The 26,993-nt window shown below is 37.0% G+C and overlaps 1 protein-coding gene across 5 annotated transcripts in view; it reads left to right on the forward strand.

The window, feature by feature from the left end:
- The window catches only part of RABGAP1L (RAB GTPase activating protein 1 like), a 739,959-nt gene that overhangs the window by 125,230 nt on the left and 587,736 nt on the right, over positions 1–26,993 (forward strand). For all 5 annotated transcript variants that reach the window (XM_049868622.1, XM_049868624.1, XM_049868625.1 and 2 more), the window contains one exon: positions 3,237–3,403. In XM_049868622.1, coding sequence (XP_049724579.1) covers positions 3,237–3,403 — 167 coding nt within the window. The remainder of the gene's footprint in view (positions 1–3,236; positions 3,404–26,993) is intronic.

Here is a 26,993-nt window from a genome sequence, read left to right on the forward strand (position 1 = left end):
AGCTGGGAACCATTTAGCTCTTCTGATCTTGGGGTCAGTAGTCCGTTAATGCTTTGTACTAATTTCATGCCTTTAACTTTTTTGTTACACCGTAGACTACTTTACTTATATTTTTTAATTTTTTAATTATAGGTTTAAAAATTAAAGTCTTGAGAAAGACTATTGTGGGTTTCCTCCTAGTGGTGGGCTTAGTATTTTGACCTTTGGGATGTTAGTGGCATTTTTTTTGTGAATTTGTTCATATTAAAGATTTTATTTGTGGTAAACATTTTTTTTCTAGTTATTTACTTTTTCCTTTTGTTTAATATGTGTAATGTTGGATAGGATTTATAAATGTTAGTCATATTTGTTATTTCCTCCATTTTTTTATTCCTACTTTATCCAAACATTAATAATTGTCTACATTTTTTTGCTCCTCTACCATCTACCTTTAACTAAAACATAAAGTTTTACCTGATGAGTTGTAGTCTCACCGTCAGTTCTTTACTGTCATTCAGCCAGTAATTCATATTGAGACAATAATGGAGCAGTTTGTTTTATCTTTAGTCTTATTTAGTTTATACTTACAGTTTTTTTTTTACAGTAGACTTTTCTTGAAAGACAGGAAGCATTAGTGAACATTGATATGGACATATGTTAATGAAGAACATTAAAATGATAATTATCCTCAAATTTCCTTAAAGATAGTATTCACCAGTTCCAAAAATTGCATGCATTTGATCACACATCAAGGTGTCTATTTCAAAACAAGGGGTAAAAAAGGAAAAAAAAAATAGTGATGATTATATAATATTTACCTTTTCAAATATTAGGAATGAATAATTTTACACCCACAGTTTGTTATTTCTGGAGACAGGCTTGCAAATACTAGATTGTAACCTTCTTTCTTATAAGCATTTAGAGAGAAGGCACCAAAAAAAAAAAAAAAAATAGTAAGAAGAAAAATAACCCAGTTAATAATTTTGAAGAATAAAATATACGAATTTCAAACATAAGTTATAAAAGCAGTTTTTATTTGTTTTTAGTATAATATCCTTCAATTTCATTTTACATTTAATACACATTTGGTTTTCAAATAAAGATATGTTTTAAAATGTATTTGCTCTATTAAAGTAAACTTTATATGATATTATATTACAATAATGTAATGATCCAAATATTATGTATTTTAAATTAAAAATCATTTCATATGCACATCCACATGCCACATTCATAAAAATGTGGACCTGGTTTCTAAAATTCATAAGTGGTGTCCTTGAAATTATAAATTACTTGCAAGATTTACGAATCAAATAAAGTTTGATTTTTACAAAAGAACTTGAGGCCCTGAGAGGTGAAATGTCCTATATTTTTCCACTGCATCAAGCTTGTCTTACCCAGTTGTGCATTATATCCTATATGTTGTGTCATTTTTTCTTACCCCTCAACGTTACCCCCCTTAGAATTTAGGGTCCTCTAGGAAACCGTGGCTAGGTGGGAAACCGTCGTGGCATAGTGGTTAAGTACTACAGCTGCTGACCAAAAGGTTAGCAGTTCAGATCCACCAGGCGCTCCTTGGGAGCTCTATGGGGCAGCTCTACTCTGTCCTATGGGGTCACTATGAGTTGGAATCAACGCAATGAGTTTTTTTTTTTGTTGTTGTTGTTTAGGTTAATTAAGTGTAAAGTGCAGAGAAGCTTAGTTCTTCTGGTCAGGTGTGATGCTTTGTAATTTAGTGAGAATGTAATAACATTTTTATTGTATTTAACAGTAGTAATAAAGTATAGTTGATCAGTATAGAGGGATGTTATATAAAGTTTTAAAAAAGGCTATTGAGGGTTTCCTGTGGTGGGCTTGGTTATTTGAACTTTAGGAACTAAAAATGGTGGACAAAATAAATAAATTTTAAAAGCAGTGAATAAATAATAAAATACAACAGGTTCAAAAATCCCAGTGAATCTCAAGCAAGGTAATAAAATAAAATTAAATGCATACTTTAACCCCTCATAATGAAGCTGAAGAAAACCAGTAGACGCTGGTCTGTTATTGTTAGCTGCCACTGAGTCGGCCCCTGGCTCATGGTGACCACAAGTGTTACAGAGTGGAGGTGTTCCACAGGGTTTCCTAGGCTGTAATCTTTATGGAAGCAGATTGCCAGGCATTTGCTTATATGGAGACACTGGGCAGATGCAAACGACAACCTTTGGCTAGTAGCTGATCGCAAACTGCTTGTGCCACCCTGGAACCTTGACACTGGCCTAGAAGATTCTAAATTCAAATTAAGGCTATGAACAAGTGAATATTTTAATTAATAACTATACTGTGCTCTAGGCATTGAGGGTACAATGATGAGGTTGAAATATGAGACGTTAGGGCTAGCATAGGGTAGCAGGACAGAGGAGAAGGGAGCATTGATGTAGATTAAGTAAAAAAAAAAAAAAAAAACCATTGGCATTGCGTTGATTCCAACTCATGGCAACCCCATTTGTGTCAGAGTAGAGCTCATTTTCAGAAGTAGATTGCCAGGCCTTTTTTCTGAGGTGCCTCTGGGTGGACTTGTACTGCCAACCTTTCAGTTAAAGCATAAACCCTTTGCGCTACTTAGGGACCTCCTTTATGTAGATTAGGTAAGGTTTACAGGAAAAAATGATACATAATAGTGGGCCCCCGGTAAAGGGAGAAAGGGGAATGTACTTAGCAGTGGGAATGGTAACTGTGAAGTCTTAGAGACTAGAGGGAACAAGTACTTTGGATGAGCTGAAATAAAGTCTGTGGTGGATATAGAATGTGAGTGTCTAGAAATGAGACTGGCGAGATAATCAGAGGCTAAATCATGAAGGTCTTAAGGAGTTTGGAATTTAAAGCATGAGCAATGGATAGCCATTTAATAAACACCTATTTTATGTGTGTTTGTCATCTTCCTAGTGAGATTATAAAGTCTATGACAGTAGATAGTGTGATTTTTACATTTAAATATTTGCCTTATAGTTCCAAGTTTATGGGTTCATTCACTTATTCATCAAATATATATTAAAATAAAGGGATTGATGCAAAGATAATATGATATGGTTCTCAACCCTCAACAAAATATTTTGTTTCATAGTATCTAGAGGGCATTTTATACCCACTTGTTGAATATAATTGAGATAAATCTTTTTTTCTGACTTTAGTTTTTATCATATACCTTTGACTAGAAACTAAATGTGTATATTACAGCTGTTTATTCTTATGATCTGCAATTAAAATTTCTACTATAGATAAACGAGTGTACATGACTGTGGCAGTGGATATGGTAGTCACAGAGGTGGTAGAGCCTGTCCGTTTTCTCCTGGAGACAGTAGTTCGTGTGTACCCTGCAAATGAGCGATTTTGGTATTTCAGCAGAAAGACTTTCACAGAGACGTTCTTCATGAGGTTGAAACAGGTAGGATCTTTTTGTTCAATTCATGCAGTAATATATACTTTTCTTTCTACCTTTCTTTTTCAATGCTAAGATAATTCCTTAAATAAAAATGAAAATCAATAAAATTCCTCAAGTAATCGACTGGTATTCAGACTTAACCAATAAAGTATTTAAAAAAGCTGCATCTAAAAAAAAAATCTAAGCAGTATGTTAAAAACAAAGCAAATGTAATAACTATGTACTTTTCTTTCTAGAAACCTATAATGCATACCTATTAAATATGGACATAATACAAATATTGATTCTATATGTAAAAGGACTTTTCTGCCTTTTATATAAAATTACTCACAATGAAAAGACACACACAGGGCACAGAAATAACGTATGCTAATAAGGTTATAATGAAAAAATTTCCCACCAGTACCTGACTAATTGCTGTAATTATTTTTACTTACAATATTAGGTAATCAACATTATATGAATATATTGTTTGCCATTATCTGTAAGGTTACACAGTTATTTTAGTATTAAATCAACAAAATTAGAGTTTCTATGACATCCTTGAATTAGTGTTACTCATTTTATAGACAGTGTTAGTAGATAAAATACGTAATTTTTGTTTTAGAGTAGAGGAAGAAGATTACAGTAAAAATTAATTTGAATTACAACAGAAAAAGCTAGTGTCAGTTTTGTGAAATCAGAGTAGAATATTCTACTGGAACAAATGGAAAACTTTTATATTCTATTTTTGTTAATACTTCCACTCTCCCAAGTTTAAAAATGGTTTTTGCTTCTTATACTGTAATACGTGAAATGTAACATGGTAAAAGCAATCATCAATACAGTGAACAAATAATAGAAGCCACTTACCTATTCTTGTATCAAAAACAAACAAAAAAACAAAATCTTGCCATGATTCAGTTAAGTTTCCTATACTAGATACTTTGAAATTATTGTGGTTTTCATCTTTCATAAAATTATTAGAGCTGTGGTTGGGCTCAGCTTTAATTACTGTGTAGACTGTTTTATTTTTGACAGCATTTTCTAATGAAAATTAGATGAGCAATATTCAAAACTTTAATCTCCTGAGTATCTTTTTATATTTTGCAATGAGGTTTTCTTTCCATCTGTTTCTAGTAGCTTAGTTGTGACCATCAAAGGTTCTATTTGTCACTTTATCCCAAAGGATTATTCAGATCTGTATTACGGTGAATAAAGGAGCTGTATAGAAAATGTCATTCTTCTAGTGATAATAAATTATTATGATGTCAATTCTACTTGCTGGAGACCTGAGAGAAAATTAGCTTTTCCCTAAATTCTAGTATTCGGTTTGTCTGGCTTCCTACTCCTATTACATAATGTCGGTTTTTTACCACTAAATGTTTTCATATTTAAAACTGCTATTGTTGAGTGACTGTGAGTAGTAAGTACCATTAGAGTATTCTTAGTAATTAAACATTAAAAATAATACACGAGACCGTTACATGTGAATTGAAAAGGTTAAATTAGATTTACTTGTAATATCAAGCTCTACTAAATGTGAGGCTGGTATAATTGGATCCAAAATATGAAGAAAATGGTTTTTAACTTCAGTGCTATAATCTATATTCAAGAAAAAGTATGGCTTGCAAGCAGCCATCCAAGGCACAGCAATTGGTTTCTGTTTACCTGGAGCAGCAGAGGAAGAAAGAGAGTCAGGAATAGGAGGAAGAAAGAGAGTCAGGAATAGAAGGAGGAGACAGAATGTGTGGCTAACTGCCGCCTTTACCATGAGACCAGAATTGGATGGTGCCCAGTGACCCTTACTGAACATTTTTATCAAATATTCTATAGAAGAATCCTAATCAAAAGCAGGTAAATGTAGAACAGAACCTCAAATTCTCATGGACTCCAGACTTTACGGAGTCATAGAGGCTGGATGAACCCCCAAAACTACAGCCCTGAGATAATCTTTAAACCTTAAACTGAAAATATCCCCTTAAGTCTTCTTAAAATGAAACAATAGTTTAGCTTAACTAGTAAAAAATGTCCACCCTGAGCATTGTACTTTTAAAGACCTATCTATATGGGATCGAATTGACAACAGCAACTTGAAAGAGTAGACAGGAAGTTTAGGGGTTGTTGAGTTTATGTTAATGGGGGAGAAGCAACTCAGCAAAGGAGGATAAGAATGGTCGTACAACTCAAAGAATGTAATCAGTGTCACTGAATAGTGTATGTAGGAACTGTTGAATTAGTGTATGTTCTACTGTGTATATTCTCAGCAACAACAAATTATTTTAAAAAAATGTGGAAAGTTAGAGAAAACGGATTGCTGTCCAGTCCCCATATGAAGACGTACCTGTCCTGATCAGAAATTATAAAAATGAAAAAAATCGAAACCTAGAGACATTAAATGAAATGTTAAAATTCGTATGGGTAATTATTGCAAGAGCTGAGACTATAGCTCCTTACTTAAACTAGACTATGCTGCTGTAAGGCCATATTAGTTCCTTCCCATAATTCTAGAGATTGGGTTGGTTTGTGACTATTGATGGTAACTTGTGGATGTTAGTTTAGGCTGAACATTGACAGAGAGGAGAAGGGGTTAGTTTCAGGTTTGAGTGATTTGAGTGTAGACACCTAGAATTATTTCTTTTATCCTGAGAGTGTTGAACTTCCTGAATTAGCCCAGAACTGATCCTATGCCCAGACAGGATTAGATTAGACTCTTTGAGGATAATGCCAAACTAGACGGGATTCTGTATCCTAGAGTTATATTTTCCTGACAGCACTCCTCCTCTCAAGTATAGCAAGACTATATGTGGAGTATTCAGATGGCTGAAAGTTGGCCTTATTCCTGTTTAGTGTCTACTCAGGGCCGAATGCCATTTTCATTTCATTCATTTTCCACTCAAAGGGAGCAAGGAGAGCATATAATAAGGGGACTGAACCTAGGGAGTCTGAAAAAATTTCCCAGAGAAAATCATTTGACCTGAGGTCTGACAGAGGAGTAGAAATTAATGAGATGAAAGTAAGGAACAGCATGTAGAATTAAGTGCCCAGAGAGCTAGAAATGACTGGGGAACATAGAGAATGGGCAAACAGCTGGTGATGATAAGCTGAGAGGAAGCTAGATCCCTGATCAGGCAAGACTTTGTAGTGCATGTTAAAGATTTTTTTTTCTAAATTGACTTCATTGACGTATAGTTTGTATACAATGAAATGCACCTGTTTTAACAGTACATTTTGATGAATTCTGACAAATTTATATACCTGAATAACCACCACCAAACTTAAGATAGAAAACATTTCCATCACTCTTAAAAATGTGCCCATCTCAGCCAGTCTCTCCAGCCTTGATCTCAGGCAACCAGTGATCTACTTTCTGGCATTATAAGTTAGATTTATCTTTTCTAGAGTTTCAGGTACATGAAATTGTATACTATGTATTTTTTTGTGTAAGGCTTCTTTTGTGTAACATAATACTTTTTAGATTTATCTATCGTGGGTGTCAGTAGTTCACTCCTTTTTATTCCAATTGTATAGATATACCACAGTTCATTTTTTAGAAAAATTTTTATTGTGCTTTAAGTGAAAGTTTACAAATCAAGTCAGTCTCTCATATAAAAATTTATATACACTCTGCTATAAACTCCTAGTTGCTCTCCCCCTAATGAGACAGAACACTCCTCTCCACACCGCATTTCCATGTCCATTCAGCCAGCTTCTGTCCCCCTCTGCCTCCTCATCTCCCCTCCAGACAGGAGCTGCCCACATAGTCTCATGTGTTTCCTCATCCAGGAAGCTCACTCCTCACCAGTATCACTTTCTACATTATAGTCCATTCCAATCCCTGTCTGAAGACATGGCTTTGGGAATGTTTCCTATCTGGGGCTAACAGAAGGTCTGGGGACCATGACCTCTGGGGTCCTTCGTCCTTCTAGTCTCAGTCAGACCATTAAGTCTGGTCTTTTTATGAGAATTTGAGGTCTGCATCCCACTGCTCTCCTGCTCCCTCAGGGGTTCTCTGTTGTGTTCCCTGTCAGGACAGTCATCGGTGGTAGCCGGGCACCATCTAGTTCTTCTGGTCTCAGGATGATGTAGGCTCTGGTTTTTGTGGGCCATTCTGTCTCTTGGGCTCATGATTACCTTGTGTCTTTGGTGTTCTTCATTCTCCTTTGTGCCAGGTGGGTTGAGACCAATTGATGCATCTTAGATGACCACTTGTTAGCGTTTAAGACCCCAGACACCACTCTCCAAAATAGAATGCAGAATGTTTTCTTAATAGATTTTATTATGCCAGTTGACTTAGATGTCCCCTGAAACCATGGTCCCCAAACCTCTGCCCCTGCTACGCTGGCCCTTGAAGTGTTCAGTTTATTCAGGAATCTTCTTTGCTTTTGGTTTAGTCCAGTTGTGCTGACCTGTGCTGTATCGTGTGTTGTCTTTCCCTCCACCTAAAATAGTTCTAAACTACTGTCTAATTAGTGAATACCCCTCTCCCTCTGTCCCTCCCTCCATCCCTCCCTCCGTCCCTCCCTCCCTCCGCACTCTTGGAATCATCAAAGAATATTTTCTTCTCTGTTTAAACTATTTCTCGAGTTCTTATAATAGTGGTCTCATACAATATTTGTCCTTTTGCAGCTGACTCATTTCACTCAGCATAATGCCTTCCAGGTTCCTCCATGTTATGAAATGTTTCACAGATTCATCATTGTTCTTACCAATGCGTAGTATTCCGTCGTGTAAATACACCATAATTTATTTATCCATTCATCCATTGATGGGCACCTTGGTTGCTTCCATCTTTTTGCTATTGTAAACAGTGCTGCAGTGAACATGGGTGTGCATATATCTGTTGGTGTAAAGGCTGTTATTTCTCTAGGATATATTCCAGGGAGTGGGATTGCTGGATTGTGTGGTAGTTCTATTTCTAGTTTTTTAAGGAAGCACCAAATCGACTTCCAAAGTGCTTGTACTATTTCACAACCCTACCAGCAGTGTATAAGTGTTCCAGTCTCTCCACAGCCTCTCCAACATTTATTATCTTGTGTATTTTGGATTAATGCCAGCCTTGTTGGAGCGAAATGGAATCTGATTGTAGTTTTAATTTGCATTTCTCTAATGGCTAATGATCGTGAGCATTTCCATATGTACCTGTTAGCTACCTGAATGTCTTCTTTGCTGAAGTGCCTGTTCATATCCTTTGCCCATTTTTTAATTGGGTTATTCGTCTTTTTGTTGTTGAATTTTTGCAGTATCATGTAGATTTTATAGATCAAGTGCTGATCAGAAATGTCATAGCTAAAAACTTTTTCCTAGTCTGTAGGTAAGCTTTTTACTCTTTTGGTGAAGTCTTTGGATGAGCATAGGTGTTTGACTTTTAGGAGCTCCCAGTTATCTAGTTTCTCTTCTGCATTGTTAGTAAAGTTTTGTATACTGTTTATGCCATGTATTAGGGCTCCTAGCATTGTCCGAATTTTTTTCTTCCATGATCTTTATCGTTTTAGATTTTGTATTTAGGTCTTTGATCCATTTTGAGTTAGTTATTGGGAATGGTGTGAGGTATGGGTATTGTTTCATTTTTTTTGCAGATGGATATCCAGTTATGCCAGCACCATTTGTTAAACAAGACTGTCTTTTCCCCATTTAAGTGAATTTCGGCCTTTGTCAAATATCAACTGCTCATATGTGAATGGGTTTATGTCTGGATTCTCAATTCTATTACATTTGTCTATGTATCTGTTGTTGTACCAGTACCAGGCTGTTTTGACTACTGTGGCGGTATAATAGATTCTAAAATCAGGTAGAGTGTGGCGTCCCACTTTGTTCTTTTTCAGTAATGCCTCATTTATCCGGGGCCTCTTTCTCTTCCGTATGAAGTTGGTGATTTGTTTCTCCATCTCATTAAAAAATGTCATTGGAATTTGGACCGGAATTGCATTGTATCTATAGATGGCTTTTGGTAGAATAGACATTTTTACTGTGTTAAGTCTTCCTATCCATGAGCAAGGTATGTTTTTTCACTTATGTAGATCTCTTTTGGTTTCTTGCAGTAGTATCTTGTAGTTTTCTTTGTATAAGTCTTTTACATCTCTGGTAAGATTTATTCCTAAGTATTTTATCTTCTTGGGGGCAGCTTTAAATGGTATTGATTTGGTGATTTCCTCTTCGATGTTCTTTTTGTTGGTGTAGAGGAAACCAACTGATTTTTGTATGTTTATCCTATATCCTGATACTCTGCTGAACTCTTCTATTAGTTTCAGTAGTTTTCTTGAGGATTCTTTAGGGTTCTTTTTTTGTGTATAAGATCATGTCATCTGCAAATAGAGATACTTTGACTTCTTCCTTACCACTCTGGATGCCCTTTATTTCTTTATCTAGCCTAATTGCTCTGATTAGGACCTCCAGCACAATGTTAAATAAGAGTGGTGATAAAAGGCATCCTTGTCTGGTTCCCGATCTCAATGGGAATGCTTTTAGACTCTCTCTATTTAGGATGCTGTTGGCTTTGTATAAATGCCCTTTATTATGTTGAGAAATTTTCCTTCTGTTCCTATTTTGCTGAGAGTTTTTATCATGAATGGGTGTTGAACTTTGTCAAATGCTTTTTCTGCATCAATTGATAAGATCATGTCGTTCTTTTGATTCCATTAATTGTTTTTCTAATGTTAAACCATCCCTGCATACCTGGTATGAATCCCACTTGGTCATGGTGAATTATCTTTTTTGATATGTTGTTGAATTCTATTGGCTAGGATTTTGTTGAGGATTTGTGCATCTAAGTTCATGAGGGATATAGGTCTGTAATTTTCTTTTTTGTGGTATCTTTACCTGGTTTTGGTATCAGGAATATGCTGGTTTCATAGATTGAGTTTGGGAGTATTCCGTCCTCTTGTATGGTCTGAAATAGCTTTAGTAGTAGTGGTGTTAACTCTTCTCTGAAAGTTTGGTAGAACTTTGTAGTGAAGCTGTCCAGGCCAGGGCTTTTTTTTTCGTTGGGAGTTTTTTGATTAACTTTTCAATTTATTCTTTTGTTTTGAGTTTATTTAGTTGCTCTACCTCTGTTTGTGTTAGTTTAGGTAGGTACTGTGTTTTTAGGAATTCATCCACTTCTAGGTTTTCAAATTTGTTAGAGTACAATTTTTCATAGTAATCTGATATGATTGTTTTAATATCAGTTGAGTACAATTTTTCATAGTAATCTGATATGATTGTTTTAGTATCAGTTGAGTCTGTTGTAATATCACCCATCTCATTTCTTATTTGGGTTATTTGCTTCATCTCCTGTTTTTCTTTTGTCAGTTTGGCCAATGGTTTATCAATTTTGTTAATTTTTTCAAAGAACCAGCTTTTGGTCTTGTTAACTCTTTCAATCGTTTTTCTGTTTTCTATTTCATTTAATTCTACTCTAATTTTTATTATTTGCTTTCTTCTGGTGCCTGAGGGTTTCTTTTGTTGCTGTCTTTCTATTTGTTCAAGTTGTAGGGATAATTCTTTGATTTTGTCCCTTTCTTCTTTTTGTGTGTGTGCATTTATTGATATAAATTGACTTCTGAGCTGTGCTTTCCCTGCGTCCCAAAGGTTCTAATAGGAAGTATTTTCATTCTCATTGGTTTCTAGGAAACCAATTAATGTCTTCCATAACCTAGTCATTTGCACGGTATTGTTCAGTTTCCAAGTGTTTGATTTCTTTTCCCTGCTTTTTCTGTTATTGATTTCCACTTTTGTGGCCTTATGGTCAGAGAAGATGCTTTGTAATATTTCAGTGTTTTGGATTCTGCTAAGGTTTGCTTTATGACCTAATATGTGGTCTATTCTAGAGAATGTTCCATGTGTTTTGGAAAAGAAAGTATACTTGGTTGCTGTTGGTGGAACGTTCTGTATATGCCTATGAGGTCAAGTTGGCTGATTGTGGCATTTAGATCTTCCGTGTCTTTATTGAGCTTCTTTCTGGATGTCCTGTCCTTCACCGAAAGTGGTGTGTTGAAGTCTCCTACTATAATTGTGGTGTTATCTCACTTTTCAATGCTGTTAGAGTTTATTTTGTGTATCTTGAAGCCCTGTCATTGGGTGCATAAATATTTAATATGGTTTTATCCTTCTGGTATCTTGTCCCTTTAATCATTATATAGTGTCCTTCCTTATCCTCTGTGGTGGATTTAACTTTAAAGTCTATTTTGTCAGAAATTAATATTGCCACTCCTGCTCTTTTTTGATTGTTTTTTGCTTGATATGTTTTTCCATCCTTTGAGTTTTAGTTTCACAATTCATTTACGATGGGTTGATACCTAGGAGTGGCATTGTGCCATATGGTAAGTATATACTTTATAAGGGACTGTCCAACTCTGTACAGAGTGCTTGACCACTTAACATTTACTCCAGCGATGTGAGTTCCAGTTGCTCTGAATCCTTGCCAACACCTGGTTTCCATTTTTGTTTAAGTGTTTTCTAATTTCCTTTATGGTTTCTTATGGGTTGTTTAACAATATATTGTTTAATTTCCAAATATTTGTGGATTTTCCAGGTATCTTTCTGCTGTTGATTTCTGATTTTGTTTTGTTTTGGTCAGAGAAAATATTCTGTATGAATCCTTTTAAGTTGTTGAGATTTGTTTTATGACTAGGAGTCCTTGGGTACAAATGGTTAATGCGTTTGGCTGGTAACCAAATGGCTGGAGGTTCTAGTCCACCCAGGGGTGCCTCAGAAGAAAGGCCTGGTCACCTACTTCCAAAAAATCAGCCATTGAAAACCCTGTGGGGCACAGTTACACTGTGACACACATGGAATTCTCCCTGAGTTGGAATCAAGTTGTTTGCAACTGGGATTTTATGACTCAGCATGCAGTCTGTATTGGTGAATGTTCTAAGAGTATTTCTAAGGAATGTGTATTCTGCAGTTGTTGAGTGGAACATTGTATAAATGTCAATTATCTTAAGTTTTATGATACAATTTTTCTGTGATCTCTACTCACAGCTCCATATATTTAATGAGATTTCTCCATTCTTGTTGAGGGAAACAGCAACAACAACTTGTAACACTATTACTATAAGCAGTAATACTAACAGCAACTACTGTCATTTTTATGCACGTGACACATACTTTCTGTGTTTATTTGCCAGCTGTACCCTCCCTCCTTCAGGTATTTTCATAAGGGCACTATGCCATTTTTTTTTTTTTTTACTGCAGCATGTAGAAGAGGATTGCCATGGTGGTGCTTGTGAGGGTGCCTCACAGGAGAAGGGCATGACTGGCAAACATAGAAGGGACTTGTTATTTACATAAATGTATGGTATTTATAGCACTTACTATGCTAGAAGGAGTCCTGGTGGTGCAATGGTTAAGTGCTCTGTGGTTTAAACCCACCCAGTGGCTCCATAGGAGAAAGACCTGGCAATCTGCTCCTGGAAAGATTAACTCAACCTGTTGCCATTGAATCAATTGTGACTCATAGGGACCTCACAGGACAGAGTAGAACTGCCTCTTAGGGTTTCCAAGGGTATAAATCGTTATGGAAGCAGATTGCCACATCTTTCTCCCCAGGAGCAGCTGGTAGATTTGAATTGTCAGCCTTTCCATTAGCAGCCAAGCACTTAACCGCTGTACCGTCAGGGCTGTTCCATAAAGATTATAGCCTAGAAAACCCTATGGGCAGTTCTGCTCTGTCATATGGGCTTGCTGTGAGTAGAATCGGCACCTAACAACAACAACACTATGCAAGACACTGTTCTAAGAACTTTGTATAGATTAACATATTTAATACTTAATACAACTGCATCATAGTAGGTGCCATTATTATACCTGTAGGTAAGCAGATAGGTACAGAAAAGTTATTAGGTGGTGGATCAGGAATTGAACCTAAGTAGTTTGACCTCAAAGCTTTCCCTTGAGAAATGTTTATGGGACATGAAAAAGTAGTCTAACACTAAAATTGTTTTTTTTTCTGAAAAATTTTCTTTATCAGTGCTGGTCATTTCACTTCTGTTTTCCTTTTCTTCTTGTACCATTTTTGACTGTTGATATCACTAGTTAAATTAGATGTACAATACGTGAACTGTTTATAAAGAAAATCTAAGGACTTGAAACACTGACACTACACCTACTCTTACTCCTTGTGAGAAACAGGCTTTTAGCTGCTACAATTCAGTGATGTATGACACTGATCTGGGGGGACCACTCTACTTATATGAGGTTGTTTGAAACCTGCTTGACAAAAACATCTCTGCTGCAATAGCCTTTCTAATAATGAATGTTTGGCATTTTACCATTAGATGCTAATTCCATTGGCTTAAAAGTTTGATCTCTGTTAAATGCCAGTATCCCTAGCAAATAGACCTTGATAACTTTTACCAGTTATAGTGTCCTTATTTTTAATGAGTTTAATAAGATTCTTTCCTTAGGCTAGGTTTTATTAGGGGCTGAGATAAAGAAATCAGGAGGGCATTCATGCTTGAAGCAGGCATAGTGGAGTGCCACAAAATGGAGGAGGGAGGGCCAGAGGCCTGTATTACTTATTTTATAGTTTTGCTGAGGTATGACTTTATTTTGGAACTAATTTTCAGTGCTTCATTTAGTTTATTAAACATTTATTGAGTGCCTACAGTGTTTTTTTTTTTTTTATTACAGTGTGATAGGCATTATGCTAGATGTTGGGATACATGAATAAATAATATATGCTTTCTGTTCTTAGAAAGTAAAGAGTGTAGTTGTAAAAAAAAAAATTACAGTACTGGACTATACATGCAACAATAGAAGTATATAAAAACTGCAGAAGTTGTACTTACTAATCACACCGCATTGGGTTGAAGTCAAGCTTCCTGTGTTTGTATCCCAGCTTATCATTTCCTAGCTATGTAACCTTAGGTAAGATAATATCTCTGTACCTCAATTTCCTCATCTCTGAAATGGGGATTATATTCATATTACTTCATGAGTTATGATGAATAAATGTTAATCCATGTAAGGCCTTTAGAATAGTGATTTTCTTTGTATTATATAATATTTATTGGGTTTTTCCTGGTAAATACCCAATAAATATTATTATAATATTTTATGTATTTCCTTGTGAATACCCAATTAATGTTATTTATGTGCTATTATTGTTGTTAATTGGCTATTTATGTTTGTCTTCTATGTAGTCTGTATTCTTTTTTGTACAGAGCCCTTTCTGTCTTCAGCTTTACATAAATGAATGGACAAATGAATGAATCTGGTAAGAGGGTCATGCTTTTGAAGTATGATATGTAGGGAAGGCCATTTCAGGTAGAGACTACAGTTGTGTAAATTCATAAAGCTCTGTTGCAACATGGTATGTTCAGGAGGTGTAGGAAATAAAATACTGCTAAAGCATCAGTGGAGATGGTGGGTAATTACTCTGAATAGGTAGGTCATTACCATGCTTCTGAATCTAGAAACTTTATCCTCAGGTGATGAAGAACCAAAAAAAGTTTTTAAGCTGTGAATGACACTAGATTTGTAGTTGAGGAAGGTCATTCTCATAGCAGTCAAAAGAATGTTGAGACTAGAGGCAGTAAACATGAAATAAGGCTATTGTGGTCAAGATAAGAAATAATGATGGCCTAAAGAAGGGCAGTGGCAGTGGGGATGGTGGAAAAGATGAATTTGAGAGTTGTTAAGGGAAGAGACAAGGTCCCTGGGTGGTATAAATGGTTTGTGCTCGGCTACTAACTGAAAGGTTGGCATTTTGAATCTACCCAGGGTGCTGTGGAAGAAGTCCTGGCAACCTACTTCAGTACCTCCGTATGATTATGGCCGTTAAAAGCCCTATGGAGTGCAGTTCTACTCTGACACACATGGGGAATTGACTCCCTGGCAACTGGTTTAGTGGGGACAGAATCCAGATTACAGTTGACTGGGGATTGAATGGTAGGCAAACGTGTTTATTTTGTTTTTGTTTGTTTTTTCCCTAGGGCAACTGAGGACAAAAGGGATGCTGGGTACAAACCCAAAGTATTAGGATGCGTTTTACTTTATCTTATATTAGGTTTTTGAGAAGTTCTCTCTGTCTTTGTATTTCTTCTGGATTTGGGGACCTTTTGCCAGTGAAAACACTGCATCAGCACCGCATTAAAATATGGAGTCAAGTGTTGCAACTTTTTGGTGCCAACATTTATAGGAATGACATATCAGATATTTAAAACGTGAACTAATTTGTTTCTGCAGAAATGGTTTTGTTGAAATTATGCATCACTTGATATATATTTTTTTAATTTATTGAAAGACTTCTAAAACAGCTGAAAGAAAAATGAGAATTTTAGAAAGTTCTGTTGCTTCAAATTTTATGTGTTTATCATGTCAATTCAGAGTGACTTTTTAATGACAGTTTTGAAGTACCTAAGAATAGAATTCATATTGGGAATACTCATTACTTTAAACTTTAGTGGCACCAGATTTTGCAACTCTAGTAAATCGCCTAAGAATTCATTTGATAAAGTGTTATTTGTTCCTTTTCCTATTACTGACAATAAACTCTTTGCATCCTGTCATCTGTAAGGGGTCAGAATTCTTGAAGAGGGAACTGTTAGGAATATAAGTTTTTTACTTGTGTGTGTGTGTGTGTGTGTGTTTGGTAGTTTTTAAAATCATGGACTAATCCTTTATTTTGCTGGTGTCTGAAGAACTATAACACCTGGGGCAAATTTAGGTGCTGCCACTTGTTTTAAATTTGCTCTGTACTGTAGTAAAGTGTGTCTTATCATGAGGCCACACTGAAGGAAATACAACTGAATACAGTAGCATTTCTTTCTGGATACTGAAGTGAGAATAGGTAGTTTCTAATAGGCTTTCACTGAACACTTGGGTTGTTGTTAAGTAAGTGAATAGGACTGAGTCCGAAAAATCAACATTTAAAAGTTTGAAATTGTAAACCAGAAAGGAGAGAATACTTATATTCTTTGCAATGCATTTAAAATGTAAAATGTCATCTTTCCTTAGATGGCAAGCACGGTGACTGGGGATCTTTTCAATAAACGTTAGCAACCTTCTCCCTTGTCTTTCTTTTGTGATATTTAAGAAAACTTACAAAGTGACCTGTGAGTGAGGAATGACCCTCTTATCTAAAGACTTTTACTTTATTAGTAAGCTGAAAATTTAACAAATTAAAAACAATAGGCCTTGGTGTTGTACACTTGGCTGCCCGTTAGAACCACCTGAGGACCCTTTGAAATATACTGATGCCTGGGCCCCAATCCAGAACAACAAAATCAATCTCCGGGGACGGGACCTGCACACCAGTATGCTTTAGATACTCCCATAGGTGATTTGAATGTGCAGCCAGGTTTGAGCCACTAGACCATTCATACCCATCTATAGGACCTAGCTTAAGTTCCATTCTTCTAGGGAGTCTTCCTGGACTTTCCCTAGCACAGGTGATCCTTCTCCGAGTGCTTGTGGGCTATATGGTGATTACAGTTTTTTGACACTGATCACAGCCTGCCTTGTGTCAGATGATAGGAAGTTAGATTCAGACCTTGCCACTCGCTGGCTGGATATCCTTGGTTAAGTTACTGAATCTCTTTAAGACTCAGTTTCCTCAACTGCAAAATGGAATTAATAATAGTACCTACCATATGGTCTGATGTAAGGCACTTCCTTGGCATAGGGTTTTGTACATAGTAAGTGTCAATAATTGTTAGTATTATTTCCAAATAAACAGTAGGGCTTTCTATACCTACTATAAGGAAGCACATCATACGTAAGAGTCAACTGAACGATTGACTGTAACTCACCCTCCCATGGCTCCTCTATTTCCAACACTGCAGGCTCCTTCAAGCCCAGCAAGCAAAGCACTCTCCTTCATCCTGTGTGCGGAGAGCAGCTCCTTGGCAAATCACATACATCCTCACACTTCCCTATAGGAAGACTTTTGGACCCTCCAAGTCCGACACTGCAGGTGGCAATGAGAGGCAGTGAGGGGTGAAAAACCATGCTTCACTGCTTTCCTCCTCCCAGCCAGATGGGGAGGGCCTGCCATCGTTATGGACTGGCACTCTGAGTGTAACTAAATATTTATACGAGGCTTTTACTGTTTCGAAAGCATGTCTACAAGCTATAATAATTGATCCTTGAGAGACTATTCTCTTCATTTATCAGATGAAGAGCTCAGGCTCAGAAAAGTCAGATGGCTTTCCCAAGGTCACAGTTAGCACGTTCTAGGGCTAGAGTTTAGAGCTCAAGTGCCTTTATTCCACACCTTTTCCTACCCCCTGCCATGTTGTAGAAGGAGCAGTTAAAAGGAAGACAAAGTCTAATGAGGGGGATTGGCAAGGGCTGTGATCAGAAAAGTCACAGAATAATTTATGTAACCAAAGTTCCCCCATCTGATATTCAAAGAAATGCAAAAGAGAGACATGGTTATTATTCTGTCAGACTGGCAAATCTTTAAAAGAAATTATCATTGATGATGCTGGCAAGCATAAAGGAGTCTGATACTTGCATACCCTGCTGATGGAAGTGTCTCTTGGTATAATTTTTGTGAAATGCAATTTGGTAAGAGGTAGTTAAAATCTTTTAAAAAATCTTTGCCTTTTTACTCAATCATCCCACTTTTAGCAATCTGGTCTGGGGAAATAATCTAATAGGGGCTCCAAGGAGTATGTGTAGGATGTTCATCTCACATTATTATATCAAGAAATTGGGAACAGCATAAATGTCCAAAAATAGGCGAATGGTTAAATTTATTAGAGCACATCTATATTGTGTAATAGCATTCAGCTTTTAAAGTCATGTTTTCACATTATGCTAAATGAAAGAAGCCAGTTACGATGGACAACATATATGAAGTGTCCAGTATAGGCAAATTTATACAGACAGAGAGGAGATTAGTGATTGTCTAAGGCTTTTTTTAAGGCTGGGGGGAAAACTCTGGTGGCGTAGTTGTTAAGAGCTATGGCTGCTAACCAAAAGGTCGACAGTTCGAATCCACCAGGTGCTCCTTGGAAACCATATGGGGCAGTTCTACTCTGTCTGTAGGGTTGCTATGAGTCAGAATCCATTTGACAGCAATGGGTTTGGTATAGGTTAAGGCTAGGGATGGTGATCGGGGAGACTGGGAGGTGACAACTAAGGGGTGCAGGGTTTCTTTTTGGAGTAATGAAAATGCTCTAAAGTTGTTGTGCTGATGGTTACATAACTCTGAGAATATACTGAGAGTCATTGAATTGTACAACTTATATGGGTAAATTGTATGGTATATGAATTGTATCTCAATAAAGCTGTTAAAAAATAGATTTATCACCACCTAAAGAGTGATGTTACAAAGAGCTTTTTGGGTATGATGGGGAAGGAGCCACATAATTGATATTCAGTGATAACATTTTGCTTATTTCATAGGTGAATTTTCTTTAGGTCTAGAGAATACTCTTGTGTAAAATTGAAGTTTATGCAATTACTCTTAAAATATTTTATGTCCAACATTTTGAAATGAAATTTCCTATGAACAGAGTAACTGCCTTCTTTCACAGTAATGGTGTACTACGTTCTTACCCATGTCATTCTTCATAAAAATATTTTCTCCCTTGTGGTAGTGCCAAAATGTAGTAAAAATTGATGACAGCAAAATTATTTTAGTCTCATGAAAGAGTGGAAGCATATGGTGATAGGACCTTGGAAAATGCAAGAGTTAACTTCAGTGAACTCAGTGATCTTTTATTTCACAACTAGGCTTCTAAGAAGATAGAAAAAGTCAGGAAAAATAGCAGATTTGGATAATTAGATGACATTATGTAAAACAGCTCAATTCTTACGGCTGAATCAGCAACAGTGAACATGTTAGGGGGTGATTCTTGAATTCTCATTTATTTTGGGGATGTGTGGTCAACTACAAAGAACAATTTGAAATAGAGGAAGAAAACAATGATATGAAGGAAAAAATGCTTATATAGTATTCATTTAAAAGATAATATTAAGCAATGTTATTTACATCAGATTAATTTTGAAAATCCAGAACGTTTTTGGGCCAGCCCAGCATATTTTCAATGCAGATTGACATTTCTTGAGATATAAAGCGTATGTTATAGAATCAGTAAGGCTAAAATAATTTAAATAATTTGTGTTAGCACATCTGATTATAATGATGAACAAATTTTCTGAAAAAAAATATTGCTTATTATAGAGTTTTTTCAATCTAATAAAAGGAAAAATTTGAATAGTGTTTAATTATTGGAGCATCTGGCTTGAAAAGACATTGGATTTTACATTTGATTAAAAAGGAATCATCTAGCCCCATTTATATGTGCAGTAAGTATCACATTTTGAATTTAGGACATGAAATAAGTGTTTTGAATTTGTATATGAAACATGAGGCGGGTTCTCAATAGATCATTAAAAAAATAAGTCATAATAAGCCTTAGTTTTCTTATTATAAAATAAGAGTGTGGGTTAATATTATTACTGAATTTTTTCCATCTCTAGAGTTTCATGACATAGTAATACTTGAATTGGTGAGCTATATAAAAGATTTTTAGAAGAAACAATTCCATGACTGTATCAGTCCAGGTTTTTTAGAGAAACAGAGAGAGATCGAGACAGAGTCAGACAGAGAGACAGAGAGATTGCTTAATTGATTGATTTTAAGGGATTGGCTCAAGATTGTGGGAACTGGCAAGTCTGAAATTTGCAGGGCAGGCTGGAAACTCATGCAGGATTTCTCCGTTAAAAGTCTTGAGGTAGTATTTCTTTTCCTGGAAACCTCAGTTTTTGCTCTTAAGGTTTTCACTGATTGCGTGAGCCTACCCACACATTATTGAGTGTTGTTAACGTGCCATCCAGTTGGTTCTGACTTATAGTGACCTATGTACAACAGAATGAAACACTGCCCGGTCCTGTACCATCCTCGCAATCATTGCTGTGTTTGAGCCCGTTGTTGCAGCCACTGTGTCCGTCCGTCTCAGTAAGGGTCTTCCTTTTTTTCACTGACCCTTCACGGCATGATGTCCTTCTCCAGGGACTGGGCTCTCCTGGTAACATATCCGAAGTATGTGAGATCAAATCTCACCATCTGTGCTTCTAAGGAGCATTCTGGATGTACTTCTTCCAAGACAGATTTGTTCATTCTTCTGGAAGTCCATGGTTATCAAGAGTAATCTCCTTTAATTAAAGTCCACTGATGAATGTCAGAACATTGGTGGCGCAGTGATTAAGTGCTTCTAACCAAAAGATAGCAGTTTGAATCCACCAGCTGCTCCTTGGAAACCCTATGGGGCAGTTCTCATCTGTCCTGTAGGGTTGCTATGAGTTGGAATCGACTTGATGACAATGGGTTTGGTTTTTGATTATCATGATTTCTTAACATAGATATTTTTGTTATAAAGAAGAGTGTTTTTATAGGCAGTAGCTCTTAATTTTGTATCAGAATCACTCTCAGCCCTTAAAAAAAATCCAGATTCTGTGCTCTACCCTAAAGATTCTGACCAGTAGTCATTAGTGTTTAAAATATAAAAAGTCCAATGGTTTCCTAATTTAGCCAGTGTTGAGAACCATGACTTCAGAGGGTTTATAGTTATCAGCATTTTGTACTTTGTATTTGATGACGAATACCATATTTAAGAAGCTTTCAGTTTACTTGCATATGTGTGATGAATATTTGTACTGTGATTTAGTTAACCTTTGACTACTGAACTTCTGCCATGTATTTACATGGTGCTAAGTGCTGATAGGAGCATAGCAAATAATTTACAAATACAGATTATTTTAGTTATCTAAAAATATGAATATTGGAAATAAGTATATTTTATAGCAGAATACTGGAATTGAAGCTCATTGCTAGGTACGATATTTAGGTCATATATGAGATCAAAGAAGTGGAGAAAGTTGCGCTTTTATAGGAAATTGAGTGCAGAGGAAATATTTTACTACTGTTAGAACACTTTCACACTACAACAGCAGAGTCGAGTAGTTGTGACAGAGATTGCATGGCCCAAAAAGCCTAAAATGTTTGCTGTCTTTCCCTTTACAGAAAAAGTTTATCAGCTCCTGTGTAGATAATTGTAAATAATTACGGTTTTATGTCTTCTTTTCTGATCTGTGTGTCCTTTCTTTTTGCTGCCCCATTGTACTGGCTAGGACTTCCAGAGGACAGTGGACATCCTTGCATGTTCCCTTGATCTCAGGAGGAAAACATTCAGTCTTTCGTCATTAGTATGATATTACAAAAAGAAACCAGTTGCCATCCTGTCAGTTCCGACTCATGGCGACCCCATGTGTTTCAGAGTAGAACTGTGCTCCATAGGGTTTTCAATGGCTGTGATCTTTTGGAAGTAGATTGCCAGGCCTTTCTAATGAGGCACTCTCTCTGGTATATTCAAACCACCAACCTTTTGGGTAGTAGCCCAGTGCTTAATAGTTTGCACCACCCAGAGACTCCTAAGTATGATATTAGTTTTAGGTTTTCATAAATTTTCTTTAGCAGGTTGAGGAAGCTCTCTTGTGTTCCTAGTTTATTGAGAGTTTTTATTGTGAATAAATGCTGAATTTTGTCACTTTTTTCACATCAATTGATACGATCATGTGGTCTTTCTTCTTTAGTCCAGTAATATGGTAGGTTACATTGATTGATTTTTTTCCACACATACAGCTATTATTTTAAAACAAGAAGGCACTTATACTTTGAAAGAGTTAGATTTATAAAATCCTCAAATCTAGACTAATGTGAAGTCTTAAACGTCTGGGACCAAAACAAAGATACCACCAAATGATCTGTTTCAGAAGGCCGAATAGACAGTTGCTTACGCGACTGAAATCTAAATTGGGGTAATAATGCTAAGTTGTGCCCACTGCAAAGTTTTCTTGAAAATATTTTTTTTATATCTTGGGACTGGATGAAATGTGTGTGTGCAGGGGGACAAACAGAAGATTTAGACTTTACCAATATCATTTGAAAAGAGCTAATTTTATAAATATCACTGTAATTTTCCTCCATTTGGGAAAAAGTAGCTGGCTCTTAAACTACTTTGTAAAAGAATGTTTAGATCAGTTTTTAAATGAAATTATAAATGACATGCTTTATGCTTTCCTTTGGACAGTGTCTTAACTACTAACTTAAAGGTTGTTGGTCCAAACCCACTCAGAGGCACTGCAGAAGAAAAGTCTGGTGAATCTGCTTCCGTAAAGATGATAGCCAAGAAAATCTGATGAAGTAGTTCTACTCTGAAACACATGGGCTACCTACATTGCACACACAAGTGGCCTTTTTAAAAATTTTATTGTGCTTTAGGTGAAAGTTTACAGAGCAAATTAGTTTCACATTTGATAGTTTGTACATAAAGTATTCCATGACTTTGGTTGCATTCCCCACAATGTGTCAGCACTCTCCTCATTTCTACCCTGGGTTCCCATGTCCTTTCTTCCAGATTTTCTGTCCCTGTGTGGCTTCTCCTCTTTGCTTTTGGGGAAATGTTATCCTTTTGATCTCATATAATTGATTGTTCTAAGGAACATATTCCTCTGGTTTTATTGTTTATTTTATGGGCCTGTCTGTTGTTTGGCTGAAATGTGGTCTCCAGAAATGGCTTTAGTTCCAGGGCCATCTTCTCGAGTGTTCCTCCATTCTGTGTCAGACCAGTAAGTCTGGTCTTTTTTGTGAATTTGTTTTTTTGTTCCACATTTTTCTCCCGCCTTGTGTGGGACACTCTGTTGTGATCCCAGTTAGAGCCCTCGGTAGTGGTAGCTGGGCACCATCTAGTTCTTCTGGTCTCGGGTTGTGTTGGCTGTGGTTCATGTGGTCCATTAGCCCTTTGGACTAATTGCTCCCTTGAATCTTTGGTCTCCTTCATTCTCTTTTGCTCTGGACAAGAAGAGACCAATAGTTGTATCTTAGACGGCCACTTGCAAACTTTTAAGATGCCAGATGCTACCCACCAAAGTAGGATGCATTGTCTTTATGAGCTATGTTATGCCAATTGATATTCATGTCCCCCAGTCTATGGTTCTTTGCCTTCTAGCCTGGGAACTTCATCCCGTGAGAAGTTTCCATGACTTTGCCCCTTGTACGCTCTATTGTCTGTATTAATATATGTGCGGTACCTACACTTATGTATGTAAAAATATCCACAACGATTGCTGGTGAAGTGTGCTTTCTTAAACCCTCCCACACCTCTTAAGCATGCCTATCTACCTGTGTATTCATTCACGGATTATTGTTTGTTAATACTAGTGTTGCAGGATTATCTAATGCATAGTTACCCTTTATTCTTGTGTTCCTCTCAGTGTCTTTCTTTGCCTTGGTCATATTGTGCTGACTTCCACCATATTATGTATTGCTTTTCCCCTCACCAGTATAAACATGTGTCTTCTGTCTAGTCAGTAAGTTTCCCTCCCTCCCCCTTCCATCCCTGGTAACCATTAAAGAATGTTTTCTTTTTCCGTGTGTAAACTTTTCCTTGTTTTTTTCAATTTTATTGTATTTTAGGTGAATGTTTACAGTGCAGATTAGCTTCTTATTAAAAAATTTGTATAAAAATCATTTTGTGACATTGGTGGCAATTCACGAAATGTGTCAACACTCTCCTTTCAGTCCCAGTTCCTCACATCCATTTGTCCAGTTTTCCTGTCTCTTCCTGCCATCCCATCTTTGCTTTTGGGCAGATGTTACCCATTTGGTCTCATTTACTTGATTGAACTAAGAAGCACTTTTCTCATGTGTGTTATTACTTGTTTTATAGACATGTCTAATCTTTGGCTGAAAGGTGGACTTCAGGAGTGGCTTCAGTTAGCAGGGTGTTCTGGGGTAGTAGTCACAGGGGTTACTCTAATCTCTGTCAGTCCAATAAATCTGGTCTTGTTTTCTGAATTTTGTTCTACATTTTTTTCCTTTTTGCCTGGGAGCCTTTATTACCATCCCTATTAGAGCAGTCAGTGGTGGTAGTCAGGCACCATCTAATTCTTTTAGGCTCAGGCAGGTGGAGGCTGGGATTCGTGTGGTCCATTAGTCCTTTGGACTAGTATTTTCCTTGTGTCTTTGGTTTTCTTCATTCTCCTTCGCTGCCAACATGATGGGACCAGTAGATGTATTTTATGTGGCTGCTTGCAAGCTTTTAAGACCTCAGATGCTACTCACTAAAGCCGGGTGTAGAATTTTTAATTTTTATTGTGCTTTAATTTTTAAATTAAAGTTTACAAATCAAGTCAGTCTCTCATATAAAAATTTATACACACCCTGCTATATACTCCTAGTTGCTCTCCCCCTAATGAGACAGAACACTCCTCTCCACGTGGCATTTCCGTGTCCATTCAGCCAGCTTCTGTCCCCCTCTGCCTCCTCATCTCTCCTCCAGACAGGAGCTGCCCACATAGTCTCATGTGTTTCCTTGATCCAGGAAGCTCACTCCTCACCAGTATCATTTTCTACCTTATAGTCCATTCCAATCCTTGCCTGAAGACTTGGCTTTGGGAATGTTTCCTGTCTGGGGCTAACAGAAGGTCTGGGGACCATGACCTCTGGGGTCCTTCGTCCTTCTAGTCTCAGTCAGACCATTAAGTCTGGTCTTTTTATGAGAATTTGAGATCTGCATCCTACTATTCTCCTGCTTCTTCAGGGATTCTCTCGTGTTCCCTGTCAGGACAGTCAGCGGTTGTAGCTGGGCACCGTCCAGTTCTTCTGGTCTCAGGCTGATGTAGTCTCTGATTTATGTGGCCCCTTCTGTCTCTTGGGCTTATACTGACCTTGTGTCTTTGGTGTTCTTCATTCTCCTTTGCTCTGGGTGGGTTGAGACCCATTGATACATCTTAGATGGCCGCTTGCTAGTGTTTAAGACTCCAGACGCCACTTTCCAAAGTAGGATGCAGAATGTTTTCTTAATAGATTTTATTATGCCAATTGACCTAGATGTCCCCTGAAACCATGGTCCCCGAACCCTCTCCCCTGCTATGCTGGCCTTTGAAGCATTCAGTTTATTCAGGAAAAATCTTTGCTTTTGGTTTAGTCCAGTTGTGTAGACCTTTCCTGTATTTTGTGTTGTCTTTCTCTTCACCTAAAATAGTTTTTGTCTAGTATCTAATTAGTGAATACCCCTCTCCCTACCTCCCTTCCCACTCTTGTAACCATCAAAGAATATTTTTTTCTGTGTTTAAACTATTTCTTGAGTTCTTATAATAGTGATCTCATACAATATATGTCCTTTTGCAGCTGACTAATTTCACTCAGCATAGTGCCTTCCAGATTCCTCCATGTTATGAAATGTTTCATGGATTCTTCATTGTTCTTTATCAATGCGTAGTATTTCATTGTGTGAATATACCATAATTTATTTATCCATTCATTCACTGATGGGCACCTTGGTTGCTTTCATCTTTTTGCTATTGTAAACAGTGCTGCAGTGAACATGGGTGTGCATATATCTGTTCGTGTAAAGGCTCTTATATCTCTGGGATATAGTCCAATGAGTGTGATTGCTGGCTCTTGTGGTAGTTCTATTTCTAGCTTTTTAAGGAAGCTCCAAGTCAGTTTCCAAAGTGGTTGTACCATTTTACATTCCCACCAGCAGTGTATAAGTGTTCCAATCTCTTCACAACCTCTCTAGCATTTATTATTTTCTGTTTTTTGCATTAATGCCAGCCTTTTTGGGGTGAGATAGAATCTCATTGTAGTTTTGATTTGCGTTTCTCTAATGGCTAATGATCATGAACATTTCCTCCTGTATCTGTTAGCTACCCGAATGTCTTCTTTGCTGAAGTGCCTGTTCATATCCTTTGCCCATTTTTCAATTGGGTTATTTGTCCTTTTGTTGTTGAGTTTCTGCAGTATCATGTAGATTTTAGAGATCAGATGCTGATCGGAAATGACACAGATAAAAACTTTTTCCCAGTCTACAGGTAATCTTTTTACAGAATATTTTCATTATGAACTATGTTAAGCCAGTTGACCTAGATCCCCTGAGACCATGGTCCCCAGCCCTCAGCCCAAGTAACTCGGTTCCTCAAGATGTTTGGATATGTCTAGGAAGCTTCTGTGACACTGGTTTGGTCAAGTTGTGCTGCTTCCCCTTTATTGTATGTTGTCTTTTCCTTCACCAAAGTTAACTTGCCTAGCATCTAGTTAATAATTTCCCCATCCCACCCCTCCCCTCCCTCATAACCATCAAAGATTGTTTTTTTCTGTGTGTAAACCTTTTCTTGAGTTTTTGTAATAATGGTTTCATGTAATATTTGCCCTTTTGTGATTGACTTATTTCGCTTAGCATAATACTCCCCCCCCCCGCCCCGGTTCATCCATGTTGTGAGATGTTTTGTGGATTCATTGTTATTCTTTTTTTTTTTTTTTGCCCAACTTTTTTTTTTTTAATTAACTTTTATTGAGCTTCAAGTGAACGTTTACAAATCAAGTCAGTCTGTCACATATAAGTTAATATACATCTTACTCCTTACTCCCACTTGCTCTCCCCTTAATGAGTCGGCCCTTCCAGTCTCTCCTTTCGTGAAAACTTTGGCAGCCTCCAACTCTCTCTATCTTCCCATCCCCCCTCCAGACAGGAGATGCCAACACAGTCTCAAGTGTCCACCTAATATTATTAGCTCACTCTTCATCAGCATCTCTCTCCCACCCACTGTCCAGTCCCTTTCATGTCTGATGAATTGTCTTTGGGGATGGTTCCCGTCCTGTGCCAACAGAAGGTTT

The sequence above is a fragment of the Elephas maximus genome, chromosome 24, assembly GCF_024166365.1.
Source record: "Elephas maximus indicus isolate mEleMax1 chromosome 24, mEleMax1 primary haplotype, whole genome shotgun sequence".
NCBI lineage: Eukaryota > Metazoa > Chordata > Mammalia > Proboscidea > Elephantidae > Elephas > Elephas maximus.